Genomic DNA, 15773 nt, shown 5'->3' with positions numbered 1-15773 from the left:
ATTTGGATTCCGGTGACACTGATGCTGTCCGCCTCACTGTGGCTTGTTTTGCTCGTCACAGTCTTTGTGAAGCCAGAGGTGAGCCATTTCCCCCTGAATGGGCCTATGGCAGCGAGGGGCCGCTGACCCGTTACACTCAGCCAGAAAGTGCTCCTGCCAGAGCCGCAGCTGGATGCACCCGGGCAACAGACGTCAGGGATGCTTTGTGCGCCCACCTTATGGACTTGCGTGGGCCAATGGAAGAGAGAGAACAGTACCTTTATGTATGTGCTTGTGGCGGGGAGTGGGGGGGTGCTGATTGCTTGTGCAGGCTGTGGGGTGAGACAGGGTGTACCAGGCCTTCCTGGCTCCCTGCTGGAGGCCCAATGCTCCTACTACACCCCAGCCCAGGAAGGAGCAGTGGAGGTGGGCCCTCCAGGCCTGCCTAGAAAGGCTGCACGGAAGCAGCCAATCAGAGCCCAGCAGGCTCAGCTAAAAGGAGCTGCAGGACCTTCGGGGGGTCAGTTCTTGGCTGGGACCAGAGGGAGGAAGGAAAGAAGGGGGCTCCCCTCTGGCCACAGGCACTCAGCTGGTTGTTATTGGACCTGGGAGAGCGAGGGCCTAGGAACTCTAACCCAAAGGTAGCAGGTGGAGGACAAGGGAGCGGGCGGGAAGAGGCCCAGGGAATGCAGCAGCAGCTAACTGAAGGGAGCCATACGTTGCTGCTGTTTATAGGGTCCCAGGGGTGGAACCCGGAGTAGCGGGCGGGACAAGGCTTTAGAAGCCAGAATGAAGGGCTGGATTTAAAGGACCCAGAGATGGGGCTGAAGACCCTGCTGAGGGCAGGCAGCCAGTTTGTTGACTCATCGATACCTGGGAAGGGGTTCATTTTTAAGCGTGTGACTTGGCCAGAGGACTGAGTCACTGAAGACCCGCCTAGCAAGGTCAGCCACCACAAGGGGTGCCAGGAGTGGGGGAAAGGATCACAGTACTTCTCCCAGCCACTAGGAGGCACTCAGGAGGTGAGTGTCACCTGTCACGGGGGTTGATGGTCATACATTTTATTCTTGAATGACACGACCACTCATGAAAGGGGATGTGGAGACAGTATGGATTGATGTAAATAACCGATGTAAGGATAGATGTACATAGCTGGATTGAGACATGGGTTTTGCATGCCACTTCCCTGCTGTCCCTGATCATGTGTTTGCCTTTATTATTTGAAATACACATTACATGCTGTGTTGCAGTGATGGCAATAAGATTTCTTTATGAAATCAAAACTTTTATTTTGACACATTCATTGGACAAGTACAATATGAAACCGTTGCAGGGCAGGCCAGTTGCCCTTAACACCCCAAAACACCAGCAACACCCAAACCTTTAAAAGTTACCACGAATAAAGCACATAAACACATGCAAACAATGAAACTAGGTACAAGACAACCCCACCTACTACTGCATCTCCCGTGAGCCCCCTATTCTCCTTTCCCTGTTTGCCATGGGGGCACGGGGAAGTGTCCACTGGAGAGGGGTTCAGCAGTGAGGACTGCACGGGGCACATTTGCCCTATTCAGCCACTCATAGGCCCCTACTGCATGGGCCACCCAGCCATGGAGTTGTCCAAGCTGCTCCTGGAGTGCAGGGCACCACAGAGGGGATGCAGCCCATGGTCCAGGCACAGCAGCAGCTGGCAACCTTGAAGCCATTAGAGACAGCAGCTGCTCAAACAATTCTGCCTGTCCAGAACGCCGACCATAAATTCATCCCGGAAAAGCTTCCTCTTGGAACAATCCGCGAAGGTCCAGTGAGCCAGGCTTCTGCATGTGGGCGAGCTGTGGAGATATTGCAAGCTGGAGATGCCGAGGAGCCTAGAAGAAGACAAGACACATACGGTTATTGTCCTGAATAGCTCAGTGCAGGAGCAGAAGGAAAAAAATCACTTTGAAATTTCCAGAACAGAAAATGTTACTTTTTGAGACTGAACTTCATTACCTTGGCAGAGGGCTGCTCAGACCACAAAAGCTTCCAGCACCCAGCCGGATTCATTGCCGTGAAAGCAGTGCTGAGAGAATGGGAAATTCGAAACCACAATTTTAAAAAAAAATGGAATTTCGGGGGAGGCTGGTGACAGCGCTTCTCTATCATTTCAGACATTACACATTTTGGAGGACGGAACAGTCTGTGTGGTGCCCGCCTGGCAAAGGGAGATGTTCTTCAAAGCTGATGGTGGAACACTGAGCATGGATGCCACTGAAACAGCCCCACGCAGGGTGACTGAACTGCACGGCTACGAGTGGAGTGGGCCAGTGAGCTGCCAAGGCGACCCTGAAAAATACACCCCTGAAATGGGACTGCTTCTCTGGAGTTCCTGCTTTGGGAAAAGTTTGCGGCTATCAGCACCCAGGACTGGGTCAGAATTCACGGGGGAATCAACAGGATGCTGCATTTGCATCCGCATGGCTTAGTGCCTCCCCACAACCCCCAGTGCAGCCTGTTAGGACTGCGTGGAACCACCCAGACAACCCTTCTGCCATCCCCCTTCTGCTTGGCTGAATTCCACCCCCCAGGCAGATTTGGGACGAATGGTTTTGTCACCCAGGGACTGCATGGACTACATTTTACCGAACTGGACTACATTTGAACCTCTGCCCATCCCCCTCGCCACCTGTACAGTTCCGTCTCTTCAAGTGGCTCGTCAGCTCGTGGGTTGGGCCGAGCGGCCTTCATACAGGGAAGGTAATACAAGGTTCTTATTTTAACAAACCAGAATGAACTAGCAAAAATGTGCCCCTTCCCAGGAAAACGGCACTTCTATGTGCTTGTTTTACTGTTTGCATTTCCCAGGCTCCAGTTTGAATTCCCCGTAGCGGTGGGGGCGGGAGGGGAAGGATGCCAGGGCGCTGGCATGCAATCCAACATTAGTGGATGCACGTTGCTACCCCGGGCGTATAAGGTCTTTTGCATTGGCTCACAGAAGGGAAATCCCTCCCAATCCTATATTAATAAACACAAAAACGGAGCCAGAAACTTACCAGGCTCTGGGGCAGTTTCTCGCTCTCTCCCGTTTGGGCTGCCGGTTCTGCGGCGGGCTGTTCCTCTCGGGGGGGGGGGCGAGGGGGGGAGGACAAAGCTCCACTGAGAATGGCCCCGGGATGTGCTGCAGCTGCTCCTGCGGCAAAGCCTCCTCTGGGATCAGTTTCATGAGCAGAGTCACTTCATTTGCCTCATTCGGCACCTGCTGCTGGCGCCCATCAATTTCCGTGCTGGCTTCTGGGGCTCGCAGGGCGCCACCCCAACTGACCAGGTGATCATGCCCTGCCAGCGGCTTTGGTGCTCGACGCAGTCCCCAGCATTTGATCAAACTCATCACAAAACAGGCACAGTGTCAGCGAGCTGCCAGAGGTGCAGTTGTGGTCCCTGGTTTTCAGGTACTTGGTCTTCAGCCAGTTACTCCATTCCCTGCACTGGTCACCGGCCCAGTAAATTTCCAGCCTCACCAGCTTCTTCGCTCTTTGGGGGTATGAATGGTCATTCCTGGTACTTTGACTGAAATCAGTTGTTTTGCTGGCCTCACTCCAGAGACTAACCGAAATCTGGCGGTGTTCCCGCGACAACGGGTGCAGTGCGTTTTGTGACGGACTTCTGGTCGGGATCCATTGCAAATGCCCAAGGTTCTCCTAAGGTGTGTTTGCAGCTCAGAGGTCAGAATAAAATGGAAGGGTTAAATGCCGAGCTGCTGTACTAGAGCAAGGGTGGGGAGCTTCCATTTCCCTGGAGTTGACTGGCAAGTCGTGGGAGAGAGGGGACAAAGGAAGTCGGCCCACTGAATTGTGGGATACTTTTGGCAGACTCCAGGGACCCGAGCCTGGAGGGGGGACTGTATCTACACTGCAAAACAATAGGGCTTGAAACCTGGATCCCACCTTGACTTGGGCTTGAACCTTCCACCCTTGAGGGGTCGTAGGACCCTGGGTCTGAGCCCAAGTCCGAGAGATTTGTGTGTAGACAGAAGGGGGTTAGGACTTGAGCCTGAGTCAGAGCCCAGGTTTACGTTGCAGTGTAGACACCCCCTCAGTCACAATTGCTCTGCCTCAGCTGGGGAAGATATTTCATCTGTCCCATACCTTCCCCCACTCCCTTCACCCTTATCCAATTACAATAAACTCATCAGATCTCCTCAGCTGCCAGTTGATTCCAGAGCAGTTGTCTCATAATCCTGCTAGCTAATGAGCATTCAAACCATTTGCATAACAAAATGAAGAAGGGAAATTAATGACCATTTACTGCTGAAGTATCCATGTTAATTCATTTAAGCAAAGAGGTGCTCAATGTCATGCTCTCAGGAGCTGCAATTCTAGCCTGTAATCTACCAGGACACTCGACTCAATGGCTCCTCCGTTAGAGTCATGTATATAGGGGACGGAAAGGTGTAGCCATAACTTTGCCACGGCACCATCCATACTTAGCTGCTCTGTTGCCAGTGTGATCACGTCTCCAGTCCCCCCTAGGCATGCAGGTGGGATTCATATTGGAAAATGGTTCTGGAGTCAGACACCCACTGGATAATCTGACAGGCTCAAGACACAGAATAATCAGGCAGGCATCTGAGCAGCAGCGTGGGAAGTTCGTATCCTTCCACCTGCCGCACTCAGAATGGAATTACAGGAGAAGCCTGCAGCGTAATACAGACGAGGCTCTAATCATTGCATCTAATTGCACAGGAAAGAAAAGAACTACAAGACAATTGTCAGCATGTCTTACATGTAATGAACAATTGCAACAACAACCCAGAAAACTGTCATTGTGACAGCCTGAGGAGGCACAGGACACGTGGGACCGGGCGCTAGGATAGATCACATCGCTGGTGCTGATAGTGTCTCCCTGTGTGACCTTGGGCTGCAATTTTTAAAAGGGGCCACTGATTTGGAATGCCTCCGAGTTAGGTGTTTGACTTGAGTACCCCCAATTCCAATGGACTCCCCCTGCACAGCTACACTGCATGTCAATGTGCCACCACTGTGTCTGCAAATCAAGGAATTGCATTAAAGGGACCTGACCGCAAGTAGCCCTTTGTGCGTGCTGTTACCCATTCTGCAGGAGTCCGCACTGGAACCGACCACCTGTGCAGATACAGTGAATATTTATTTAGCAATCTAAGGTGTTTGTCATATCACTAAATTGTTCTGATAATTATTGTAAGTAATGGAATTAATACAATAATAATAGAACCCTAACTATATATAATATACTATAATACTATACTAATGATCATAAAACCTAATTCTGTGACTGAGTTTCACCCCATGTTCAGTGAAGCAGAACTACAGACCATTTCTGCCTTCATCAGCCTTAAGCCCCTGTTAGGACATGTCTTCACAACAGAGTTAAACCAAGCACTTACCTGGGTTTTATCCCGGGGCAAAGCTCTCTACAGTCCAAACACAAAAACCTTCTGCCCAGGTTAGGAGGTGCTTTAACCCCTGGCTAGCTGATGTGGCTTGAGAGTCCTCCGGTGCCTTCCCACAGTTCCCCCCACGAAGGGCAAAGTTTCCCGCAATTGACACAACTGTCTGGGAAAAGATCCTAGAGCATCTCAGCACAAGGCGCCATGGGCTCTGCCCCCAGACACGCATGCTGAGTGCAGAAACAGGGAGAACACAGTCACTTGGGCAGGGCTTTGCTGTGGGGCTGCTCACACCCGGGCTAGGCTAACCCAGGCACTGAAACCCACTGGGCTAACTCTGCACCCTCGGAGGCAGGTTACTGGACTGCAGGGATTGCTGGTCCCATGTGATATGTGTTGGGATGAACGTATGTAACCAGAGCTCCGTGGTCCATTCCCAGAGGAACCCCATGCTGCTGCTGCCTCTTCTAACCCCACATGGGAAGGTCCCCTCCAGTCCTGGATAAAACCACAGCTACTGGCAAACCCCTTTTCCTTCTCACCTTTTTCTCGGCACTGGGGTCCTTCTTGGTCCCTTTAATGAAATCATTTCTCCCCTTCAGGTGTTGCTCATATGCTGTAGGGGTCATGTTGCCCTCTTCCATCAAGACGTGAGGCATATGGGGCTCTGGAAGGTCAGCAGGACAAGCAGAGAACAGCCTTAGAGTGTTTGCAAGAGACGCTGAGGGGCAGAAGTGGGAGACTGCAGCATTCGAGCTGGTGTAAAACCGACAGACCCCGGTCGGTGGCAGGCGGGGTCAAATCTGGGGCCTTTGGAGCTTAGTGCGTGAGCCTTTACTGCATGAGCTAAAAGCCACATGGCTGCTAGCTAAGACTGTAGAACAAACTCATGAATCTCTCTCTCTAAGTGGTCTCGGTGCCACTAGATGGGACAGACACCGCACCCAGGAGGTATGTGGGTTACACTGGCACCTGGGGACTCTGGGACAGCAACAGGCACGTCCCAGTATGTTCAGAGATTTAGTTCACAGAGCTGGCCCAACGTTTACCACACGAAAGAGGTATTTACCTCCAACATGCAGACAGAGCTAATGGCACCTGCTGCCCAGACAATGGAATGGGAGGGACCCCCAGAAAGGGGGCGAATAGCAGACAGAAAGCACAGGCCACCTACCGCTCGGATGGATTAATATTTCCACCGGTCTGTCGAAAGTGTGTTTGTTGGCCAGCGTGATCATGATGCTCTTGGCGGAGCGGGCAGAGGGGTCAGCGTCGGCTCGGATCTCGTGTGTGGGGCTTTCCACTCCTGCGCAGGAAAAGAGAGATGTGACGCGGGTATGTGGTGGGTGGAGAAGCTGTTCAGTGAAGCTGGAATTCAGGGGGGGAGCTGGGGCTCAGAGGGCCAGAGGGGGAAAGCAGAGACAGTTGCTGTGCAGAGATGGGGGTACGGCATAAAGGAACCAGGAGGGTTGAATAAGGATCTGTGTGTGCCTATGTGTCTGACCTCCTGTCTACACTCAGGTGCCCAGTTTACCACGTGACAGTGCAGGGTGCTGAAGCGTCATTTGCAGAAGTGCAGCCCCAGGAAGAAATAGCAATCCGTGGTGGGAGGGAGATGGTATCACCCGCTCATCAGCGCTGCAGCTGGCAGACAAACAGCTGGTGCCATGGCAGGGTTAACGTGCTGAAACTGACTCTGTGTGGGGGGCTGTTGCCAATGTTTAGAGGGGGTTGTCAAGCGGACTCGGCTTCAAGGGGCAGCCCTGGTGCTCTCACCTGCGAGTACACAGGGCCCCCGGATCTCCAGGTGGAAGCTGAACTCGTACTCAGTGGGGTTGGTGGCCTCCCTCTCCAGCAGCTGGGCCAGACAGAACTTGTTAGCTGGATCCAGGCTCCCAGCTCCACAGGAATGTCGATCTCTGCTGAGGAGATGACACCAAGTCAAAGCTGCAAACCCTGGGCCTGCCCCGTGCCCTGCACTGCAAACACAGCCCCGCGGCTGGGGGTAAAGCAACTGGCAGCTTCTCTGCCTCCCGCGGCAGCTCCTAATGCAGCCAGCAGCTCGTTTCTGCAGGGCTGTGGGCCTAGACAGGAGCCCACCAGCCCCAGCTCCTCTCCTCTCCAACTCAGCCCCAGCAGCTCATGCATCTCAGCCCTTGGACTCAGCCCCAGGAGCATGTTGGGTGAGCAGGGGGCTGGGGCAGGATGCACCAGCGGGGCACAAAGCAAGAGAGCAAGGCAGATCAAAAGATGAAGATGAGAGCTGGGAGAGGAGAGACAGACAAGGAGATGGCTAAAGAGTGGCAGCTGGGGCACAAGAGGGGAGCTGAGGGCAGAAGTGGGGAGCTGTGGTGTGCCAATCAACCAGTCTGTTGCAAGGGAGGCTGCTGATAAGAAATGGTGGGGCCCACTGAGCTAGGGAAAATGGGCTTTCATAGAAACGTTCCAATGGCACGTGGCCTGACCTTCAGCTCCTCATAATCTAGGAGGAATTCAAGCCCAACCCTCCAAGCCCAACCAGCCCCCTGCAGGTATAGATAGGAGGGGCCAGGGCTACTCCAGAGAAGGCTGCTGGAGGGATGGGGGCACTTCTACAGCCCTCAGCACCATAGTATCTGGGCCACTCCTCAAAAGCAAACCCGCTCGGAGACTCTGGCTCCCCCTTACGCTCGGAGCTGGTGTCCAGAGAGGCTGGTGCTTTCCACGCCACACTGGGGCACCTTGGGGACACACACGGCTGGGAGAAGGACCCTCACGGCACCGCTCGGGAGAGTCTGCAGCTCCGAGGAGGTGCTGATGAAAACGGACACACTTTCCAGCGGAGGGATCACACCCAGGTTAGCCACAAAAACGATTCGCTCCAAATCCTCATCCAGCGCAATCCTTCCTGCACAGAGAGGTCATGCGGGAGAGATGCTCTGGGTAGACACCAGAGAGGATGCTCCTCTCTGAGGCCATGTCACTGTCCAGGTCTCCCTCCTCCTGCACCAGCCCCTGGTATTTGTTAATCAAATACTAGACAACCCACAGCAACATCCCAGTATCATCAGGTGCATTAGAATGGCTTCCACAGCCATCCTGCTCTGGGCTGAGATCAGGGAAGGAGACTTGCTTGTCTCTTTGCCGTGACTCAGAAAGGGCCTGATCCAAACCCCCCTGAAGTTAATGCGTTTTTCTAGACTCATATGCTGGAACTTCCAGAACTAATGGAGCCTTTAAAAGCAACTAGAACCAACTCTGATTTTCAGATCTTTTGCTGCCAGTGGTAAGTGCATGCAATGACTTTTCCTGTCCCCAAAGGGACCACGCCACTTCTGTTCAGTACACGTGCTCCTGACACCACATCACGAGCCTGCATAACGGACAGCCCCTCTGCGATTCCTCTTCCCCTGCCCACTCCTCCCCTTGACCATTCAAACCACAAAGGACTCCTTACCGCTGCCATCCTGAGCTCTTCCACTGGGGAGGCTGCCGCAGTCCAAGTAACAGTCGTCTATTTTGGCTTTGTCTTTGATCTGCACAGTCACAGCCCGCCTGGAAACGACAGCTTCGAACCCAACCACGGTGGTGTACTCATCCAGTGGGTAGACAAAGAGACCTGCCAAAGGGAAGGCTCTTAGAACAGCTGCCCTAGGGGTGAGGTTTCCAACCAGTCCCCACCAACGGTCCCGTGCTCTGGTGTGGTGGCCAAGAGGAGACACACCCTGTTAAAGGTTCCTTCCTCTGGCACCACCAGCCGCAGGAGCAAACACTGGGAGAAGCAAGGAGCCTGGAACTGTAAGCAAAAAACACGAGGGGCCCAATCCTCTCCCAGCTCCAGCTCCCAGCTTTGCTGTTCAAAGAGGCCAGAATTTGGCCACAGCTCCTCTGCTGAGCTGTTGTGGAGGAGAGCTCAGCTGCCTCCTACTCCCAGCATGCCTCATGCACTTTGGTACATGTCAGAGGAGGGCAGGGACGTGGGCTGGGGAAGGGGCAGGCTGGAGTGCAGCTCTACTTCACACATTCCCAGCAGGCACAGAGTCCCTTAGGGACCGTAGCCAGCAGTTGTAAGTTAGAAGAGCCTTTAGGCTGCTCTAACCTATGCCAGGGCTGGGGCCGGGGCTGGAGCTGCCATGTCTTGAGAATCAGGTGGCGGTAACTGACTCCCCAGTGCCCCCCACTATGCCAAGCGGTTCTCAGTTCAGGAGTGAATCTGGCCCTGTGACCGTACCGGTAGTAAGTATTGTACCCTGTCCGTAAGGGGGAGGCTGCCGAGCTGGACTCAAGAGGCTGCCATTAACACCAGCCGTGACCAGTCTCCCATACGCACCCCTGAGCCCCATCCATGCCGCCTGCGCCCCAGGGAACAGAGCCTTACCTTCAAAAGGATGGACCTCCGGGTTGCCGTAGGTCAGGGAGGCAGTCATCCCAAAGGCATAGCCGCTGACGCAAGAGGTGACCTCGGAGGCTGTGAGGGGAAGGGGGGAGCTGCTTGTCCAGTTAATGAGCCCTGGCATCCTGCTTATGGGCTCTGGGGTAGCTTGGGTGTCAGGACCTGCGGCAGCCTGGAGAGAGGGGGGAAGGACATGAGACACCTGAGAGAGCCCTGACTGCTGGAGCCCAAAACACTCCCGGCGCCTCAGACAGCCTTGGGGACAGCTAGCAGAGCTGCAGCTCGGATACAGGCCCTTGGCGGCATTAACAATCGGGGGCCTCCCACTCCCAGCAGTGTCTGCAGCCTCAAGGGCTCTGCAGGTACACGACTGTCCCAGAAGCCAGCGTGCAGGGCAGCCTGCACCGTCCCCAGCAGGACCTTCCTCCGGGGGTCTGAACAGAGTTGATAGCAAAAGGTTGAACTGAAGCGGCCTCGGGGCTGAAGACAGGAATCCAGGCAACCACTGGTTCCTAATCGCGTTCTGCTGAGCTTCCCTCTCTTCCCTTTGCACGGTGAGGATGGGCCACAGCAGCGCCAAGTGGGACGGGTGCGAGTAAAATGCCCCCCATGGGACCCTTCTGCCCTAAGCTGCACCTGTAACGTTATCTTTTCTAATGGGAGAGGAAGGCTTGTAGGGATAACTATGGGTAGAGGATGGTCCTGGATTTGGCACTGATGCCTCAGCCCCTTGCTGTGCCAACAGTGGCATGCATCTCATGGACTTGGTAGGGGTAGAAAATGGCAATGGATCTTCCCCTGTACACTTGGGTACTAGAGAACAACTTTGTTCCCGCTTGATAATGAGGAATTCACTTCCTAACCGGTGACGGTGAATGACCAAGTCAGCCCGTGGCATGGAGATGAGTAAACCATTCCCACCATGATGGGAAAGACACCATGAATCCCCATTCCCGGACATGCGCTACAATACCTGGGAACATTGTAAAGTTAAATCTGCATGGACTGTACCAAGGACATGCTGATATTTCAGGGGCAGGATCAAACTTCCTTCCAGCAGCTGTGCTTCTGCTTATAGCTTTATATTGTGCAGAACTGGGTAACTTTCTCACACACACCCCCCTCTGGTTTTTGTTTTCTTTTAAAGTGTAAAGTGTCTCCGTGATAACAAACTACAGCCATGAAAGTTCTCATGAAAGAAAGAAACGTGTGGAGATAGACAGATATTCTTTTCGGCCTATCGTTTCTTTGCCCATTACCAGACAGCAACACAATGCTGGCTATATTAATTCACCTTTTTCCCCTGAATTTCAGGGCAAATGCAATGACTCCTCTTCCCCACTCCCCAGGTCTTCACCTCACTCCTGCAAAGTGTGACTCAGTTCATTGCCTCCTTAGCAGAGCTGTTCATACTTAAAGTTGTTGCCTCTAATGTTTCTGTTAATTAAATTTTCCTTGCAACTGTTCTTGCTGCCAGCCCAATCTCTGCTTTAGCTATTCTTCTCCCAGTATGTCCGTCAGCCGGAGGAATTCAGATAAGGATCTTGTGGGTACCTTTCCGTCCAGAACTCACCACACTCGCTCTCTATCAGGAATTCCCAGGGACAGCTGCAGCCTGACTGCTCCTTGGCTGGCTCTGGATGCTTTATGCAACGCTCTGTGTGACCAAGGGGGAGCCAGCCACAGTGAAAGACATCAATTTACCTCTCGTTTCCTGGCCAACTCTGTGTTATTAAATGCACCTTTTGATGCAAATGTCCTGAAAGGCAAATACAACTAGCCATTAGGACCAGGAGCTCACCCGTGCCCTTCAGTGGAAACGCAGCAGAGCTAAGCTGGGCCAACTAGGGTGGGACATAAAGGACTAACCAGGAGTGACTGAGATGAGGATATGGACTTTAAGTACTAGCGAGGGCTAACCAAGATGGGGTACAGAACAAATGAGGCCAGCAAGATGGAGCTATGGGAACCATGGGGTTAATAAGGACTTTGCCAGGATGGGGCTACTTAGTAAGAACATAAGAACAACCATTCTGGGTCAGACCAAAGGTCCATCTAGCCCAGTATCCTGTCTTCCTACAGTGGCCAATGCCAAGTGCCCCAGAGAGAATGAACAGAACAGGTAATTATCAAGTGATCCATCCCCTGTCACCCATTCCCAGCTTCTGGCAAACAGAATCTAGGGAAACCATCCCTGCCCATCCTGGCTAATAGCCATTGATGGACCTAGCCTCCGTGAATGTATCTAGTTCTTTTTTGAAATGAGGACTGTTAAGCGATAGCAAGACTCTGAAAATATAACGAGAAATTAATAGTAACAATAAGGGCATCCTTATTTGAGGATCTCAAACTCAGACTGTAGTATGCCTCAGAACCTTCCTGGGATGCAGGTTCTATTATCCCCGGGCTACAGAGGTTCAGAGACTTACCCAAGTAGTCCGTGTCACACCTGGAACTAAAACCCAGTTTTGATTGCCAGGGCCCCGCTGTACCCACTATCTCCCACTTTCTGTGGGAAATTTGTAGTGGGAAGCATAGATGCTCCCCTGGTGCCTAAGCTGCCAGAGAAGCTGCAGATCGATGTTTCTGCTTGGAGAGAAAACTTTGCTTGTGCCTGCGTGCGTGAGAGAGCGAGCCAGAGACTGTGGAAAGTCAGTGGCATTGGTGCAAAACAATGGCGGATGTCTGCACAATCGAGGCGGATGTCTGCACAATCGAGCTAGCTCGTGAAGCCGTGGCAGCATGGGCTAGCCGTCTGAGTCATTTCCCAGGGTTCTGGATCTGTTTGTACAGCCCATACAGCACTACCATGCACTACCATGGCTTCACTGCGACCAGTACCCCAGCTAGTCAGATTACAGCTAGCTTGGGTGTGTCTACATGGGCTGCAATCACACCCCAGGACTTCAGTGAGAACATACCCTAAGAAACCCAGGAGCCTGCTGTGTGCAAGGATCCTGCTGGATGCTGTAAAGCCAGCAGTGTGGCAGGGGGAAAAGCCAGAGTAGTTGTGCGAGGATACTGAGGATAATCTAGCTACCCAGACACACCGTCTCCAGATAGCAAAGGCCAGTCAGGACATTGGGGACGTGAGATCTGCCAGTTTGGGGAAGCAGAAGGCTGAATCACCTGCCGTAAGGGAGGAAAATGGAAGAAAGAACTGAGTGAAAAAGGAAAATGGAAGGAAGGAGACAGGTTAGAAAGAAGGACAGAGGAATAAGCCAGGCCTGTCTGATGGGAATTCTCTGCTGTGCCACATTGGAGAGGTGGGTTCAGTCTCCAGTCCTGAGACCTGATTCCCCCATCACTTATACAAGTGCAGGTTCACTGGCTTCCGCAAAGCTACTCCTGATTTACACCAGGCCACGTGAGGTCAGAATCAGTGTCTGGCCTGCTCGTCTGAGCAGGTGGAAGCTGGGGAGGAGCTTGCCCCTAGGAAGGAGCAGCTGTAGCATAGCCAACAGTCTCTTCTGTGCCTGCTTAACCCCAGCCAGCCCAAAGGAGCCCTATGCGGTGAGGTGATAGGAGGCAGGACACGCTGTGTTAGAGTCAAGAAGATTCTGTAGCAGCCTTGTCTCTCATCCTCCCAAAGGGCCAGACAGAGGGCGTGAGACAACGACAAGTGCAGGGAATTAGAAGAGGATGAGATCATTTATATTAGCTGCATCCATCACAACTTCTAGTGCCAGGGTTTGCTGATTCACAGTCCCTGAGAGCAGTAATCAAAGTTCTCTGGCCAGAGCGGAGGTACATGAGGGTCTGCAAGGAACACTGTCCCCAGCTACCTCAGAGAAGCAGGACAGCTTTGGTTCTCCTGCTGGGGGTGGAGTGCAGATGGGTTCTCAAGGGCACACATAGCTTGTCAGCTCTTTGGGGCCAGGACCGTCTCTTTTGTTCTGCGTTTGCACAGCGCCTAGCGCAATAGGGCCCCAAGCCTGGATGTGGGCTCCTAGACACTATGGTGACACAAACAATAACAATCCCATCTGGGGAGAAGGCTGGTGGCTGTAATTATTATTATGTGTAGTATGGCAGGACTTAGGAGCTGCATGCAGCATCAGGGCCCCATTGGGGTACGTGTTCACAATCCATATAGACAAGCCTGGGAGAAAGAGAGGTGTGGTGGGATCTATAAACCCCACCCTGCAACTGCTAATGAAGGGTTAAGAGACCTTCTCAGCTGTGGCTAATTGGCAGACCAGCAACAGCTGGGGTAAGAGCTGCGGAGGGAGCACAAAGCTGTGGCCAGGGAGCCTGAAGAGGACTCTGTATCAGCTGTAAAGTGGGTAGGAAGTGGCTAGCACCCCCACCCCGCTCCCGACAAAGCCCTGGAAGGAGTCACTCTGGGAAATGGGCCAAGGGCTGATGAAGGTAGGAAGGGGCCTAGGAAAACAGCAATGAATCTGAGGCAGTAGACCTGTTTAGTGCAGGGTCCCTGGGCTGGAGCCCATAGGAGAGGAAGGATCTGTGCTTGCCTCCCCGCCAGCAGGAAAAGGGGTGTAAAAGCCTTCCTCTTGCAAGGGGTTATGGGCTGCAGGGCCCAGGGTGGGCATAAGGTCGTTAGCCTGTCTAGTTATTGGACTCTGTAGGGGTGGGGACTGTAAGTGACCTGGCTGGAGGGTGAGTCCTGAGAAGGGGCAAACGGCCACAGGGGTCATCAGGTGTAGATGAGACTGCTGCGTCATGCTGGCCATGCGGGGGTGGACTGGCTGGTGAGCGACCCCTCCACAAGAGCTCCTCCTCCTTGCTTTACGGAGGGGGAACTGAGGGGATGTCTACCCTGCAGTTAGAAGCGGAGGCTGGCCCATGCCAGGTGACTTGGGCTCGCGGGGCCATTTAATGTGGGCCTAGGCATTTGAGCTCAGGCTGCAGCGTGAGCTCTGGGACCCTCGAGCCCCAGTCGGCTGGCATGAGCCAGCCATGGGTGTCTAATCGCCGTTTAGATGCACCCTGAGAGCGCAAGTGACTCTCACACGTGGCGAGTCAGTGGCCAAGCTGAGCTCCTGCGTTCCCGGCCGCTGCCTTCACCACAGGGCTTCCCCCTGAAGAGAGGGGAGAAGGAGATGAGATGGGGGTGGGGGGTCCTCCCAGCTCCACCTATTCTCCTCCACCAGGGAGAATTTTTACAGAGGAAAATGATGGGAAAGATACTTCTACCCTGCACACCCATTGCTGAGAGATGATGCAAGGCATGAAAAGGCTTCCAGGCTGCCTCGCTGGCTTTCCCAACCTTTCCTGGTGGCCACGAGGGCTGGTGACTCCTACTAGCCTGGAGATCTAAAACCCCCGGAGCAGACACGACTCTGCCTGCCTGCGGTGGCTTTGTTCCCCGCCGCGGCTGAGTGCTAACAAAGTGCTCCTGCCGCTCAGTGCCATTGACTCGCACTCGATGGCTCTCAGTAGAGAAGGACGTTTCATCCCCTGTGGCCCAGCAGAGCAAAACACTCCTGGGCTCATTCGCAGTCAAGTGGGCAGCGGCAACAGCATTCCCGTAGCTGGCTTCAAACCCGTGCACCCCGTCAGTCGTTCCCAGTCAGTGTCTTTCATTAGGCTCCTACTGGCTTCCCATTCCTCAGCCCATCCCGCTCCCTCCCAGGTCACACCCGTAGCTACAAGGAGCTTTGCTCTTCCAGGGGATGAGCCCTCTTTGTGGCTGTTACCAGAACTGAAACATGAACAAGTTTTACTAGCCAGTCCCAAGTAGGTTGGGACAGGCAATACCTCAGGCCCACAACACGGGCCTCCTTTCCCCAAGCCCAGCCTGGGAGCTAGGAAACCAGAGAGAACCACAAGGTCTGTCTGTGTCCTACAGCCTCGCTAAAGAAACCCCTTTCTAGGCATGACACCCAAGTCCTGCCTCTTATGAGGGGGATGCTCAAGCTGCAGCCAGGTCTGAATTGTGAGCACCAGCTTGGGAGCAACAGGTGCAAGTATTCGATTGACCTGGCACTGGGAGACAACCTGCCTTTCTTCCACCTCCCCCATGAGCCCAGTAGTTCCCCCTCCCCCAGCCAA

The 15773-nt window shown here is 53.6% G+C and overlaps 1 protein-coding gene across 4 annotated transcripts in view; it reads right to left on the bottom strand.

The window, feature by feature from the left end:
- Window positions 1-15773, bottom strand: part of VWA5B1 (von Willebrand factor A domain containing 5B1) — a 78773-nt gene that overhangs the window by 52364 nt on the left and 10636 nt on the right. For all 4 annotated transcript variants that reach the window (XM_077837372.1, XM_077837373.1, XM_077837374.1 and 1 more), the window contains 6 exons: window positions 9744-9930; window positions 8823-8984; window positions 8054-8273; window positions 7163-7305; window positions 6561-6692; window positions 5929-6053 (listed from right to left, as the gene is read on the bottom strand). In XM_077837372.1, the coding sequence (XP_077693498.1) occupies window positions 5929-6053; window positions 6561-6692; window positions 7163-7305; window positions 8054-8273; window positions 8823-8984; window positions 9744-9930 (969 nt within the window). The remainder of the gene's footprint in view (window positions 1-5928; window positions 6054-6560; window positions 6693-7162; window positions 7306-8053; window positions 8274-8822; window positions 8985-9743; window positions 9931-15773) is intronic.

This window comes from Eretmochelys imbricata, chromosome 18 (genome assembly GCF_965152235.1).
Source record: "Eretmochelys imbricata isolate rEreImb1 chromosome 18, rEreImb1.hap1, whole genome shotgun sequence".
Lineage (NCBI taxonomy): Eukaryota > Metazoa > Chordata > Testudines > Cheloniidae > Eretmochelys > Eretmochelys imbricata.
Note: the sequence above shows the minus strand (reverse complement) of the source record. Positions and strands in the feature narration are given on the sequence as shown.